This window comes from Xenopus tropicalis, chromosome 4 (assembly GCF_000004195.4).
Source record: "Xenopus tropicalis strain Nigerian chromosome 4, UCB_Xtro_10.0, whole genome shotgun sequence".
Taxonomy (NCBI): domain Eukaryota; kingdom Metazoa; phylum Chordata; class Amphibia; order Anura; family Pipidae; genus Xenopus; species Xenopus tropicalis.
In genome coordinates this window covers 99,347,679-99,360,962 of record NC_030680.2, presented here as the reverse complement: position 1 = coordinate 99,360,962, position 13,284 = coordinate 99,347,679, and the positions used below count along the sequence as shown (strand labels likewise).

The 13,284-nt window shown below is 36.6% G+C and overlaps 1 protein-coding gene across 2 annotated transcripts in view; it reads left to right on the top strand.

Annotated features, from left to right (window-relative positions):
- The window catches only part of sec16b (SEC16 homolog B, endoplasmic reticulum export factor), an 89,107-nt gene that overhangs the window by 42,077 nt on the left and 33,746 nt on the right, over window positions 1-13,284 (top strand). For both annotated transcript variants that reach the window (XM_031900967.1, XM_031900966.1), the window contains exons 17-18: window positions 656-790; window positions 5,137-5,250. In XM_031900967.1, coding sequence (XP_031756827.1) covers window positions 656-790; window positions 5,137-5,250 — 249 coding nt within the window. The remainder of the gene's footprint in view (window positions 1-655; window positions 791-5,136; window positions 5,251-13,284) is intronic.

Below are 13,284 nucleotides of genomic sequence, written 5' to 3'. Positions count from 1 at the left end.
GTTTAATCAGCAATACTAATTTGCAACACAGTTAATTTTTTTCAAATTGTCTTAACCAGATAAGTATATTTTATGCTAGGCAGTGAGAACATGCTTGCTGAAGTGCGAGGGGAGCCTATATGGTCTTGCTCAACACAACAGTCATACAGAACTGCTACCTTACTACTTTGGCCTCACTTAAAAGCCCATACTGGGCATTAGTCTCTCACTCTTGCTTTGCCTCAGGCTGTAAAGAATGAATTGCACAGACACTCTTTCTGCAACCTCCTGCTGCAGCATGTTGGAAAATGTAGCAGGTTTCCCTTGCTATTATTTATATTACACATTACATGCATAATACAGAACAAGAATAAACCGATTAGCATTCCTACAGTTATATGATCTTTTATGGCAGAACAGAATTAGACATATAAATTATTAAATATAACTTTCTGTTTAAGAAACACAAAGAGGCCAGATAAATGTGTAAAAGAGAAAGTTTGAAGGCGTCTTTTTATAGATGCCACCTGAGGTTTCATCAAAGATGAAATGAAAAACAAAGTGCTGTTCTAAAGCGAACCACTAAAATTTAGAAAAACAGGTCTGTTTTATAGAAATGTGCTACCCCCCCTGGGTTTATTACTCTTACTTGTTTTTTTACTCTGTTGCCCTGCAGGTGTATAAATTGCTTTATGCTGCTCGACTGATGGATTATGGTCTGACATCTCTAGCTCTGCACTACTGTGAGTGTATTGCCTCTGCAGTGCTGGCTCACTCTGGATCTGTGGTACTGATATCTCAGCTAATCAAGGTGAATCAGATGCTTACTGTGCAAGATATGGATAAGCTTATATTGACAATGGGACTTTTTGCTGCTGGTCACACAATTTACTTTGTAATCAACTAATGTACTTTGCAAGAAATGTTAATCCTTATCTTAAAAGTAATGCACTTACATAGGAAATTAAAGGAAAACTATACCCTCTGAACAATGTAGGTTATACAATTTACGGTGCACTCAAACAAGCCTACATGTTAGGTCAGTGTCGGACTGCCCCACTAGGATACCAGGAAAACTCCCAGTGAGCCCAGGTGTAAGTGGGCCCTCCTGTTCCTGACCATTTGGCCTGTTTCATTCCCTATTTGTGAAAGGGAAGAAAGAGGAGAAATACATGGTAGAATAGATGCTAGCATGTAAATAAAAGAGAGGAAAATAAAGGAATAAAGAGGTTGGGTAAGGAAAGGAGGAAAAATAGTTTGGAGAGTGGGCCTAGGGTCTAAAGTTTTCTGGTGGCCCTTGGGTTCCCAGTCCGACACTGATCAGTAGCCCTGTACTCACTGCCTGCTGCCATGTTTTTTGTTTGGTGCCTGATGTAGAGTGTGCTATTAACACATCTAGCACGTGCCTAGCTTTGTAAATTAAGCCTTTATTGTGCACCAAAACATTGGCAAAAAAAGGGGCAGATTAATTAAGGCTCGTGGGTGAGCCTAGCCACCAGTTTACAGTAATGGCTGGGAAATAAACAAATAGAATACTTTTGTATCTTTCCATCAGTTTTCATTTGATGCACCAAAAACAGAAATCCTACCTAAGGTGATCCAAATTACAGAAAGATCCCTTATGCAGAAACACCAGGTTCTATGCATTTTAAATAACAGATGTAATACCTGTATAGAAATAAGCTAGTTTGGAATTGTCCTTAAAAATGGAATCGGGTGACACGGCCAGCAGGGGCACCTTGGGGGGTGCGGAGCCCCTGGGGCTAAAGTAATTTGGCTCCTAGAAACCAGACAGCTGCTGAAACTCCAAAGTGGAGAGCTGCTGAACAAAAATTAAAATGATTAAATAACTGCAAATAAAAAATGAACGCCAGTTGCAAACTGTCTTAGAATATTACTGTCTGCATCATTTTAAAAGTTTACTCAAAGGTGAATAACCCCTTTAACTATGATTGGAAGCTCCATGCTGCTTAACCCTGGTGACAGATTAATATTACTGGTTTGTTTAGGTGCCTAGAAATGTCTAAACCAGTAATATGCAAGTTTAATAAATCAGTGGGCTGTAAGTGTCCATAGAAAATGTATTAAGTGATTACAGACCCCAAAGAAGCAGAGCACAATGTTTTAGGTATGTACGTTTAGCTGGCCCTTTCCCAAGTGCTCAGTATTAGTATGGCAGCTCCTGCTCATAAATATAAATGATACATTAAGGCCACAGTTGCATGTGGTGTACCGTCCACTTCTCTCCACCTGCCTACAAAGCACATCAGCTCTGTCTTTTCAGAAGCTCCATGTAGTTGCGGATAAGGCCTAAGTGCAGCTACAAGCGATCGGCCCAACAATGTGTTTTTCTGGGCAATCTCAGGAAAGAAAACATAAACGCGACATGAGAAAATGCAAGTCCTTGTGGAAGCTTCTCTTAGTCTTCTGTGTCAGTGGGTACTGGGAAGGTCCTTCCAGCTAATTATTCTTGCAGGACCTTCAGCCATAGGATAGAAAGACAAAAATATAGGAAGCACTTCATTTTTCTCTAGAAAAAATGGCAACCCCAAGCCCAATTTGTTCCTGGCCTTGTGCCAAAATACCTGTGAGCCACCATCCCCATGTCAATATAGGAGGTCAGCGAACTGCAAGGAGACAACACATTACATAGAGGGGAGATACAGTTACACACACAGCTCCAATAGGAGGGCAGCCATCATGCAGGTAGGAAGTGAGGGCTGGCTGGGCCAAGGGATCAGGACAAGGAGGTACAGGAAAGAAGATCCATAACAGGTACTGAGGATTGTGTATGGCAGTGATCTCCAATCAGTGGCTCGTGAGGAACATGTTGCTTACCAACCCCTTGGATGTTCCTCCCAGTGGCCTCAAAGCAGCATATAATTTAGCTAGAGGGAGTGTTAAATTTTGTTGAGCATTTCTGTTTAGAATGTACTAATGCAAACACTAAGGGGCACATTTACTAACCCACGAACGGGTCGAAATGAGTCCGATTGCGTTTTTTTCGTAATGATCGGTATTTTGCGTTTTTTTCGTATTTTTTGCGAATTTTTCGTTACCAATACGATTTTTGCGTAAAAACGCGAGTTTTTCGTAGCCATTACGAAAGTTGCGTAAAATCTGGCGATTTTTCGTAGCGTTAAAACTTGCGCAAAAAGTTGCGTTTTTTTCGTAGCGTTAAAACGTACGCGAAACTTCGCACCTTTTAAGTTTTAACGCTACGAAAAAGGCGCAACTTTTCGCGTAAGTTTTAACGCTACAAAAAAATCGGCCGATTTTACGCAACTTTCGTAATGGCTACGAAAAACTCGCGTTTTTACGCAAAAATCGTATTGGTAACGAAAAATTCGTAAAGACGCCGAAAAAATCGCAAAAAATACGAAAAAGTCGCAAAATGTTCGTTTTCAAGTCGGAACTTTTCCAATTCGGGTCGGATTCGTGGGTTAGTAAATCAGCCCCTAAGACAGCTCTCCTATAATTGACTACAGGTTCATAGATTCCAAGATGCTATATGCGTAAAAAAAAACAAAAAAAAAAAACCCAAAACTGTTATTATGAAGTATGAAATGTTTGGAATGGTTGAATGTCTTATAAGATTAAGTATAATGTTAAAGGATATATATATATATATATATATATATATATATATATATATATATAGGAATGGACTGAATTGGCTAAATTCTGAATCTGCCACAAAATATTTGGCTGAGTACTAAACTGGATCCATGCATGAACATATTTGACATACATGAAAAAATTGCGTCATCACTTAACAAATATTTCTACTTTCACTAATCTATAGCTTTATAGTCACATGACAAGAACAATATCTAAGGCTGTTGTGATACTGAAATCTACAGTTAGTATTGATGTTGGTATATATAGACTGTGTATGTGAGTGTATATATAGGTCGGTGTGAGTCTATGTCTGTTTCCTTGGAAGGATTGAACTTGATGGACTTTGGCCGTTTTTCAAGCCAACTTAACTATGTAACTATGACTTATTACCAAGTTCAATGCACTTACGTATCTAGGTTAAAAATAATAATCTACTTTATTGAGCTACTAAGATATATGTAATTTGTATATATATAAATATTATATGTTATTTATATATATATATATATATATATATATATATATATATATATATATATAGAATGACACTGACATAATTTGCTGAATCAAAAGGTTTATTTTGCTCAGCGTTTCGGGCTCCAACAGGGACCTTCATTTGGAGTCAAACAGTGCACTCTTTGACTCCAGACGAAGGTCCCTGTGAGGGGAACTAAACGCTGAGCAAAATAAACCTTTGGAAGATTGATTCAGCAAATCCTGTGAGTGTTGTTCTTCTGCATTGTTTATGTTGTTTCTCAGCTTGGGAACCCAGGTAAAACAGCTGTTTATGGTATATACTTTATGTCTCTCTCTCTCTCTCTGTATAATATATACAGGTATGAGATTGGTTATCCTGAGACCCGTTATCTAGAAAGTGCTGAATTACAGGAAGGCCATCTCCAATAGACTTTATTTTAGTCAAATAATTAACATATTTAAAAATGATTTCCTTTTTCTCTGTAATAATAAAACAGTGCCCTTTACTTGATTCGAACTAAGGCTGATGCCGAAAATAGCGCCAAACGCTCCTACCTGTGCCTGCACCCAAATTAATGGAATACGGTTGGGTGCAGGCCCATGAAGCGGATATCCACCGAAGATGTGAAGTTTCGCATTTTTTGGAGGATATCGGCTACATGCCTGCACCTGAGCGTATTTCATTCATTTGCGTGCAGGCACAAGGTAGGGTAAAACTACAGTAGCGGTTTTCAGCTTGCCGAGAATACACCGTGTGGCATCAGCCTTAGATATAATAAATCCTCATTGGAGGTACAACAATCCTATTTGGTTTATTTAATGTTTACATTTATTTTTAGTAGACTTTAGTATAGTTATTATTACTATTATATATTTATTAAAGTATGGAGATCTAAATTACAGAAAGACCCCTTATCCGAAAACCCCCAGGTCCTGAGCATTCTGGATAACAGGTCCCATACACAGTATACAGTATGTTTTTCAAAACATTAAAACTATTTTAAACAACAAGAACTATTCTGACGTGTATTCATGGAATTCTCTGTGTCTTATACACAGCTAGCCGAACGTCTGCGGTACTCTGATCCACGACTTTTGGACAGACCTGAGCTAGAACAAAGCCTGGATCCAGAGTGGCTAAGTCAGCTCAGGGCTCTTCTGAGGCAGTTACAGGTAAATTGTGTTTTAATTTTTTCTTTGTACACTGATAAATACTGTATGGGTAGGAATGGAGAACTGTACTAAATCCAGATGGGTAACATTATTGTAATCATTTTTATATAAAAGGTCAAAGCTTTATTTTATGTTTGTATATATCTAATGAAAACAGTAAAATATTATTTAATTATTATATTCCTGTTGTTGGAATTTGCTAGTTTCTAAAAATGTTTAAGCTTGTTATATATACATTTTATGGCTGAAGTGGCAGATCTTTTACCAGTTTAGCTCCAATCACCGTGGAATATATTACCTTTAACAAGACCATAGCTGATCCTTTAACAGTCACACTGTAAAAAAAATGCTATACCAAATGGGTAGCTAATAAATCCCTTTAAAAGTTGTTCATACGCACGCATACTTTTATGCAGGTCAAGCATTGTCATTTAATTTAGCCCCCCCTTGCTGTAAAGAATAATGAACTGTAATGAAGCCCCACCTTCTTGCTTAAGGTTTGAAACTGTCACTGTGCAGAGTTATTAGGCATATCCACATGCAGTATACCCTATGGTATGGTTTTTGGGCATTACAACCACAGTGCACAGAAGCACTGAATATTTTAAAGGGACTGTGAGAAGAAAGGACATTAGAAATAACATATTACCTTTTACAATGTAGTTACTTATGTTTATATATATATTTATACCTCTGTTATAGTTGGGTAGTAGATGTTTATGTGTGGCATAAGCAGTAACATTCCCTTTGTCTGTAACTGAAATGGTATGTTGGTGTCAAGTCTTTCAGGACAGCTTTTATGTCCAGAAGGAGATTTGGCTTATTATTGCATGAATTACCTAAACAGAATGCAATAACTTGAAAGCGCAGTTCTTTCAATAGTGTTGATTAATTCACCTTGTGTGTAGCACTGTATAATGTGTTGGCATTGTGTGAATAAAATATAATAATTGCTTGGCATGTTAAAGCCAATTGGGTTGATTTGTTTTTTAAGGACATATAATAGCTTAATTTTCTTTTTTTACTAGCCTAGTCACAGGAGCATTTACACTAATGGGCAAATTATCAAAGCATATCCTGCTTTGCTGAATGGAATCCAGTTCCATAAGATTCAATACTTGCGCTAATAAATTCCTCAATCATTGATTCTGAAAAACGTCCCCACTACGTCTTTACATTGTTGTGATGGCATACTGAGAATGGGAGTTCAGAAACACCCAAAAGAGCTGTTGTTTAAAGGTCACTGCTGTAAGGATCTCTAAAATGTAACTGTAGTGAGATTTTATTCAGCAGTTTCTGGCTAAAGATATACTGATGTTTAAGTAATTGATGGTTACACTGTGACTGTGTCAGACAGAAGGGTGCAGTTTGGGTGTTTTTATATAAAATAAATGGCATTGGTTCAGGTTTAGGGGCTGATTTACTAACCCACGAACGGGTCGAAATGAGTCTGATTGCGTTTTTTTCGTAAAGATCGGTATTTTGCGATTTTTTCGTATTTTTTGCGATTTTTTCGGCGTCTTTATGAATTTTTCGTTACCAATACGATTTTTGCGTAAAAACGCGAGTTTTTCGTAGCCATTACGAAAGTTGCGTAAAATCTTGCGATTTTTCGTAGCGTTAAAACTTACGCGAAAAGTTGCGCCTTTTTTGTAGCGTTAAAACTTAAAAGGTGCGAAGTTTCGCGTAAGTTTTAACGCTACGAAAAAAGCGCAACTTTTTGCGCAAGTTTTAACGCTACGAAAAATCGCAAGATTTTACGCAACTTTCGTAATGGCTACGAAAAACTCGCGTTTTTACGCAAAAATCGTATTGGTAACGAAAAATTCGTAAAGACGCCGAAAAAATCGCAAAACATACGAAAAAGTCGCAAAATGTTCGTTTTCAAGTCGGAACTTTTCCAATTCGGGTCGGATTCGTGGGTTAGTAAATCAGCCCCTTAGTGTGCTTGCTTTATCATGATTTATAGAAAAAAACATGTGAACAATATGAATTTGCAAATAACACATTCTTTACAATAACTTCCAAAGCATCTCATTAAAGGAGTTATTAAAGGGAACCTGTCACCCAGACATAAAAAGCTGTAGAATAAAAGTCCTTTTCAAATTAAATATTAAACCCTAATTTGTTTTTTCATTAACACATCCATGCCCATTATAAAGGCATTTAAAAATCCCAGCTGTCAATTTATATTGCCTGCCCCGCCTCTATACTATCACTTTCTATTCAGTATTCTTCCTAGATGTCACTGCACTCCCCCCTTTCCTCTTCCTCCTAACCATCTAATTGTGTAGCCAGTGCATGGGAATGAGCATCAGATCCCTCATTTTGACACATAAACAAGATTTTGGCACAATGCAAAGTTTACCTTTATAATAGTGCCCACAAAATGGCGTCTGCCTGCTTGCTGTGATTGTAAATTCCAAGACTGATGAACACAACATTTAAATAATTTATCTGTTGTAAGTAAGTTTATTTTGCTTGAGAAACAAACCAAAAAACAAGTTGAAATTATTTCTTAGAGTGACAGGTCTCCCTTACCCCAAAAGTTTCTGCATAATGAAAGGAAATTTAACTCTAAAGAACTATACACATTAATCAAACAAGTTAAATGGTTTCAAAGTCATTCATAAATGTTTTTTCCTTTGAAAGCAGTATCTCTGCTTTGTTCACTGCAATGAAGTCGACAGACATGTAAAGAAGCATTCAAGGCATTGTCGGAAATAAAGTCTTATGGAAAGCTGGCGTGAGCACCATTGTTCTAGTATGAGTATGAGAACCAAAAGGTTCTTTAAAAATACTAAAGTGAAATCTTTTCTGAGTTGCTGGGGAAGAGGGGAAAAGGTGTAGTGGATAACTACTATTTTCTAAAGTAATATGTGCGTTATAAATGGACCATTCCTGTTCAGAGTTAAGCCACAAAGGCATGTGCATAGGAAAAGCATGGACTTTTACTATTGATGGTTGTAGTGTTAGAGGCATATGGCTGTTGGACAAATATAGACAAACTGGGTCTGTTTATAGTACACTGATAGCATGAGATATGTAGTGGAGATAAAGCCCATATATTAGGGGTGTCCTTAATCCTGATTGCCTGCCTGGGTAAAACTACAATTTTATATTCACAGATTATGCTATAATTTTAATATCCAGATTAGGGTTCAGATGCAAGATGGTATTTATCCAAATCCTTTGTGATTAATTTAGTATTTAGCCACATCCAAAAATGACCTTAATAGAATATTCAGTGAATTCAGTGAATTCAGAAAATCTGGCAAGTTAATAAACAGAAACATACAGTATATGGATTTATTTATCATTTTGTGAGTTTGTGAGTTCTAGTTTGTTTTTCTAGATAAAATAAACTCACATATCAATTGCGCACATATTTATTAAGGAAAACTTGTTTGAATAAAAAACTTGAATACCCTAAATTTTTCAAATTAGAGATTGAAAATATGGCTTGACTCTGCCTAGGACAACTCCCATTAACTGCTATAGAAACTCACAAGCTTTTAGAAGGCAACTTTTTTCCATATGAGTCTTTGTTTTTTTCCCACTTAATAAATACTAGACATTTGAGTTCTTGAACAATAACTTGATTTGTGCTAGTTTTACCACATGAAGAAAAATCAAACTTAAATGTTGAAAAATCACCCTCACAGTGCTTCTGTAACTTGTCATGTAAATATATCTGTATACCTGTTCTACAAATAAACAAAACAAATTAAAAAAAAATCTCAGTCCTGTTCTACAAGGACTGAGTTTGGCCCTGCCTGTAGCAATTAAGTGAGCAATTTTCTGTGGTGACTGGTTTTCCTACCTCGATAGGCAGCAGAAGCAAAAAGCAGCTCATACAACAGGAAAAAACTTTTCTACTTATTTTATAAATGAATTTTGCAAGCAAAAACTGAATGTTACAGCTACGCTAAGCATTTAAAATAACCAAGGGGTAGTGGGTAACTACTAATTACAACTAATTACAAATAAGTCTTTTGTGTTTTTCTCTGCTAGGGTTTTCAGTTCTAGAACAAGGGTACTGTTCCCACTGTTCCAACTAGCATTAGATATCAAAGCCTTTCTGGGGTCTCAGAATCTAGTAATTACAGAAGCAAAAAGTGTTTAAGAAAATAAGACCTGGGACAGCCGGTGAAACTGTGCTAGTGGAGGAAACCACAGCCAGAAATATATTGATGGTCTTAGAAAGGATTTGTGCTCAGGCTGAACAAGATCAATAGACTGGGCTATGTTTCAAGCAGGGACAAATGCGCTGTAGTGCTTAGCTTGAAAAAGATAACCAGCAATCTTGCCACATAATACTGCATAATCAATGCAGAGAGCATAAAGAAAAGAACACATTTTATTTGAATATTTAAAGGGGCAGTTCACATTGACATTACATTGTATTTTTATTGTGCTTAGTTTTTTAATTATTTAACTTCTTCAGCTCTGCTGTTTGGAATTTTTACTAGTATCTGGCTTTTAGGATCCCATATTCCTTTATAACTACTAACCCGGTGCTCAGGAAAGCACATCAGTGTTGAGTACTGTACAGCAACTACTTGCATGCCTAGAAAAGCTGTATTAGTGGTAGTGGCTGGAATCTGGGCTGCTTCTGCCATGAGGCAAGGCTTTTTGCCACCCCTGGTAAAATTTTCCTTGATAAAGGTCCCCCAGTGGGACTGAAACATTGGAATTAGCAGCACAATGGTGAAATATAAAGACAGTCAAAAGCGTGTGCTGGTGTAAAAAAATTTTTCCAATTGAAATAAAAAGACAATCACAGTTTATGGAATAAGGAGTGCTGGTCTCATTTCATCTTTTATATACAGTATATATATATAATGTGGTACAGTGACCCAACAAATCATAAGTAAGCTTTAATTTTAAACACAAGCAAGATATGTCAGCGCTATATGAATGACAGATTATGTATATCATTCACATCAGCCCAGCCCTACAATCTAAGGTCCCTTTTGCATTCACAAATATTATGGTCAGTTTTAAGGTAACATTTAAACTGCCTGCAGCGTCGGGCCAAGCCGGCCGGGCGCCCTAGGCAACCCCGCTGGATTGGCCCGCTCCCCCCCCCTCCGTGGGCAGGCACTGGGCACACACGTATAGGCAAGTGAGTGAATGCACACAGGGGTTGCTGGGGGAACTGGAGGGGTGTAATGCGGTGGGGGGAAAGGGCAACGAACTAGGGGTAAGTGAAAGGCCCCTGCCTGGCACCCCCCCGTTGATGCGCCCTAGGCAGGTGCCTCTTCTGCCTACCTCTAGTTCCAGCCCTGCCTGCCTGTATGTTTTTGGAGTATGCGAGTAGATCAGAGCAGTCGGAGGAAAACCACACATCCAGAAAAAGACCTACATACAAACTCCATACACATGGTGCCCTGGCATAAACGGCAGAGCTGCAAGGCAGCGTCTACAATTTTTTTTTTAAAAACAATTATATTGGAAATATGTTAAGTCAAAGGTTTTATTCTCACTTAGATTGTAAGCTCTACGGGCAGGGACCTCCTTCCTACTGTGTCTCACACCACACGGCACTTATTCCCTGTGCATTTATATATATTTATTGTATTTATTTATTATAACACATGTCCTCCCTGTGTGTAATTTTGTAAGATTGTACAGCGCTGCATACCCTTGTGGCGCTTTATACATACATACATACATACATACATACATACATACAGTATAAAATCATTCAAAATCTATGGGGCACATTTAAGCATGTGTTCCCAAACTCTTGCATGGTTTCTTCATCCAAAAAGCACACTTCATGCAAATCGGGTATTCCTTACCCCAACAAAAAAGTGGAAAGCTTGGCATGTTTTAGGAACCAGATTCTGGAGCTGGACACATTCTTAAAAGTGCCCCTTGATTTTTGACTGATTTCTTTTTCAATTTAAGAATAAAACATTACCATGTACTTGACTAAGGGAGCATAAATCTATTATGGTTGAAAATCATATATACGATATGATAATTGTTTAAATGCTTTTTTTTAGTAGACACTACGTGAGCATTCTTAAATGTACCCCTAAGACAGTTATGAATAAATAGGACATGTATTCCGAAAATAATCATTTCTGAGTAATAGATTCCATAGCCATACAGGATAGTTTATTAGTATAAATGTACTTCTGCAATATACTGTAAATGTACTTCTGTAATTTATATATATATAAATCCCAAAGGATGTACTCCCATAGGCTCATGGACAAACTTGCTTAGGTGCAAAAAAAAAAAAAACAACAACTAAATAGGAAGAATAGGACTGCAATGCTATTTTTTCATATATATTTATTTATTTGTAAATAAGGTTTGCTTGTTGTCCTTTGTGGTCCTCTGTGCACTTATTTCATTTAACAGCCTGCAAACACAAATACAGTTCAGCTTTCTGTTGTTACCTAGAAATTATTGTAACAGTTGTAACATTCTTTGAACTTCCCTGAAACAATATCTAAAGGTTTCAGGGAAATGTGTTTCCCTACTCACGACAATAACACACTGTATACATTCTTAATACTGTTTCAAAGGTTATGTATGAAGAAGCTTCTACAATGGATAGAGACAATGTTATTTATTTTCAGCCTCAAACATTTTCTGTTACTGTTACATGTTATATGAAATAGAAGGAAAATACATTGTTTAACAAAGTTATTTGCTTTTTCCAAACGTTTAAATTAATGTTTATAATATTTCATATTGAGCATATCAAAAGCAAGTGTCTTCAAGCTGAGGACCATAAGATATATAACAAATGCTGGGTGCTGTATTTTAAGAACCGCAGATTCAGAATTAGAAATGAGCTCATTTTGAAATTTCAGTGGAAAATCTTGTGTTAAAATGGCAAATTAGAATAAAACAAGTTAATCCTATAATCCTTGCTATAAAGAAAAGGTCAAATAAATTCCCATTGAACTATAACTTTTTTTTATGTTCCCTATTTATCTATATATTTATGGTTACCAATCACTTTTAAAACGGATGAAATCAATACTGGGTAAACATTCCTATATTGTAGCATCCTCAAATTGGTTCTTTTTTCACCACTTCTACCTTCCTTCTCGCTAGTATATAATAGCAAAACCACAGTGCACAAGGGTTGCCCAAAAAAAATCTGCATCCATCTATTGTGATGGATTTTTAGTCCTTGTAAAAACCTTTTTGTAGAATTTTCTGCAAAATGCAGAAACCCTTTTTTGTCCAATATAAGCAGATTCTTTTACATTGCTGTTTATTTACTTTAAATGAGAAGGAAAGGTAAGTAAACTAAGTAAGCTTTATCAGAAAGGTCTATGTAAATACAGCCGTAAGGATTCACAGAAAAAAACTGCACTGAGTTCTCTATGAAAAGAAACAGGATTTTTTGTCTCCTTTTTTGTAATAATGGCTAAGCTGCATGCAGGAAGCTATGAAGACCAAGCTAAAATGGCAGCTGCAATCTTAAACAAACAGAGAAAGTTCTAGGGCTCTTTACTCAGGTATGTTAATGCTTTCTGCAGAATAAATATAGTGTTCTAGGTGGCACTAATGTGCCAAATCTATTGGCAGTAATATGCCAAAATGACTTTGCTTCTCCTTTAAACATATGGTTGGGCACATCCATATTGGTTGTCTTGGCTGTGCCATTCCCAGTGCCATTCCTTATGACAACATCCTGGAATGCTGTTTTATGGTAAGTCTTATGTTAGCTTAAACTTGGAGTGTACTAAAATAGTTATCAGACCTCAGAAACAATATTATATGACTTTCAATGTTCTCTGTTGTATAAAATAGGACATTTATCAAAATGTGTATTTGTGTAATTTTCATAGTTTTAATCTACTTTCACTAAACTCACATTTTAAAAAAACAGTAATCTTTCCTTATTTATTATTTGTTTTTTTCGCTTAATAAATATTGAAAATGTTTGTTTTTTTCAAGCATTATCATTCAATTTCATGCTTTTTAATGCAAAAAAATATGAAAGTTAATAAATAACCCCCATAGATTTTTTGAATGTTGTAACATGCCCTGTTAACA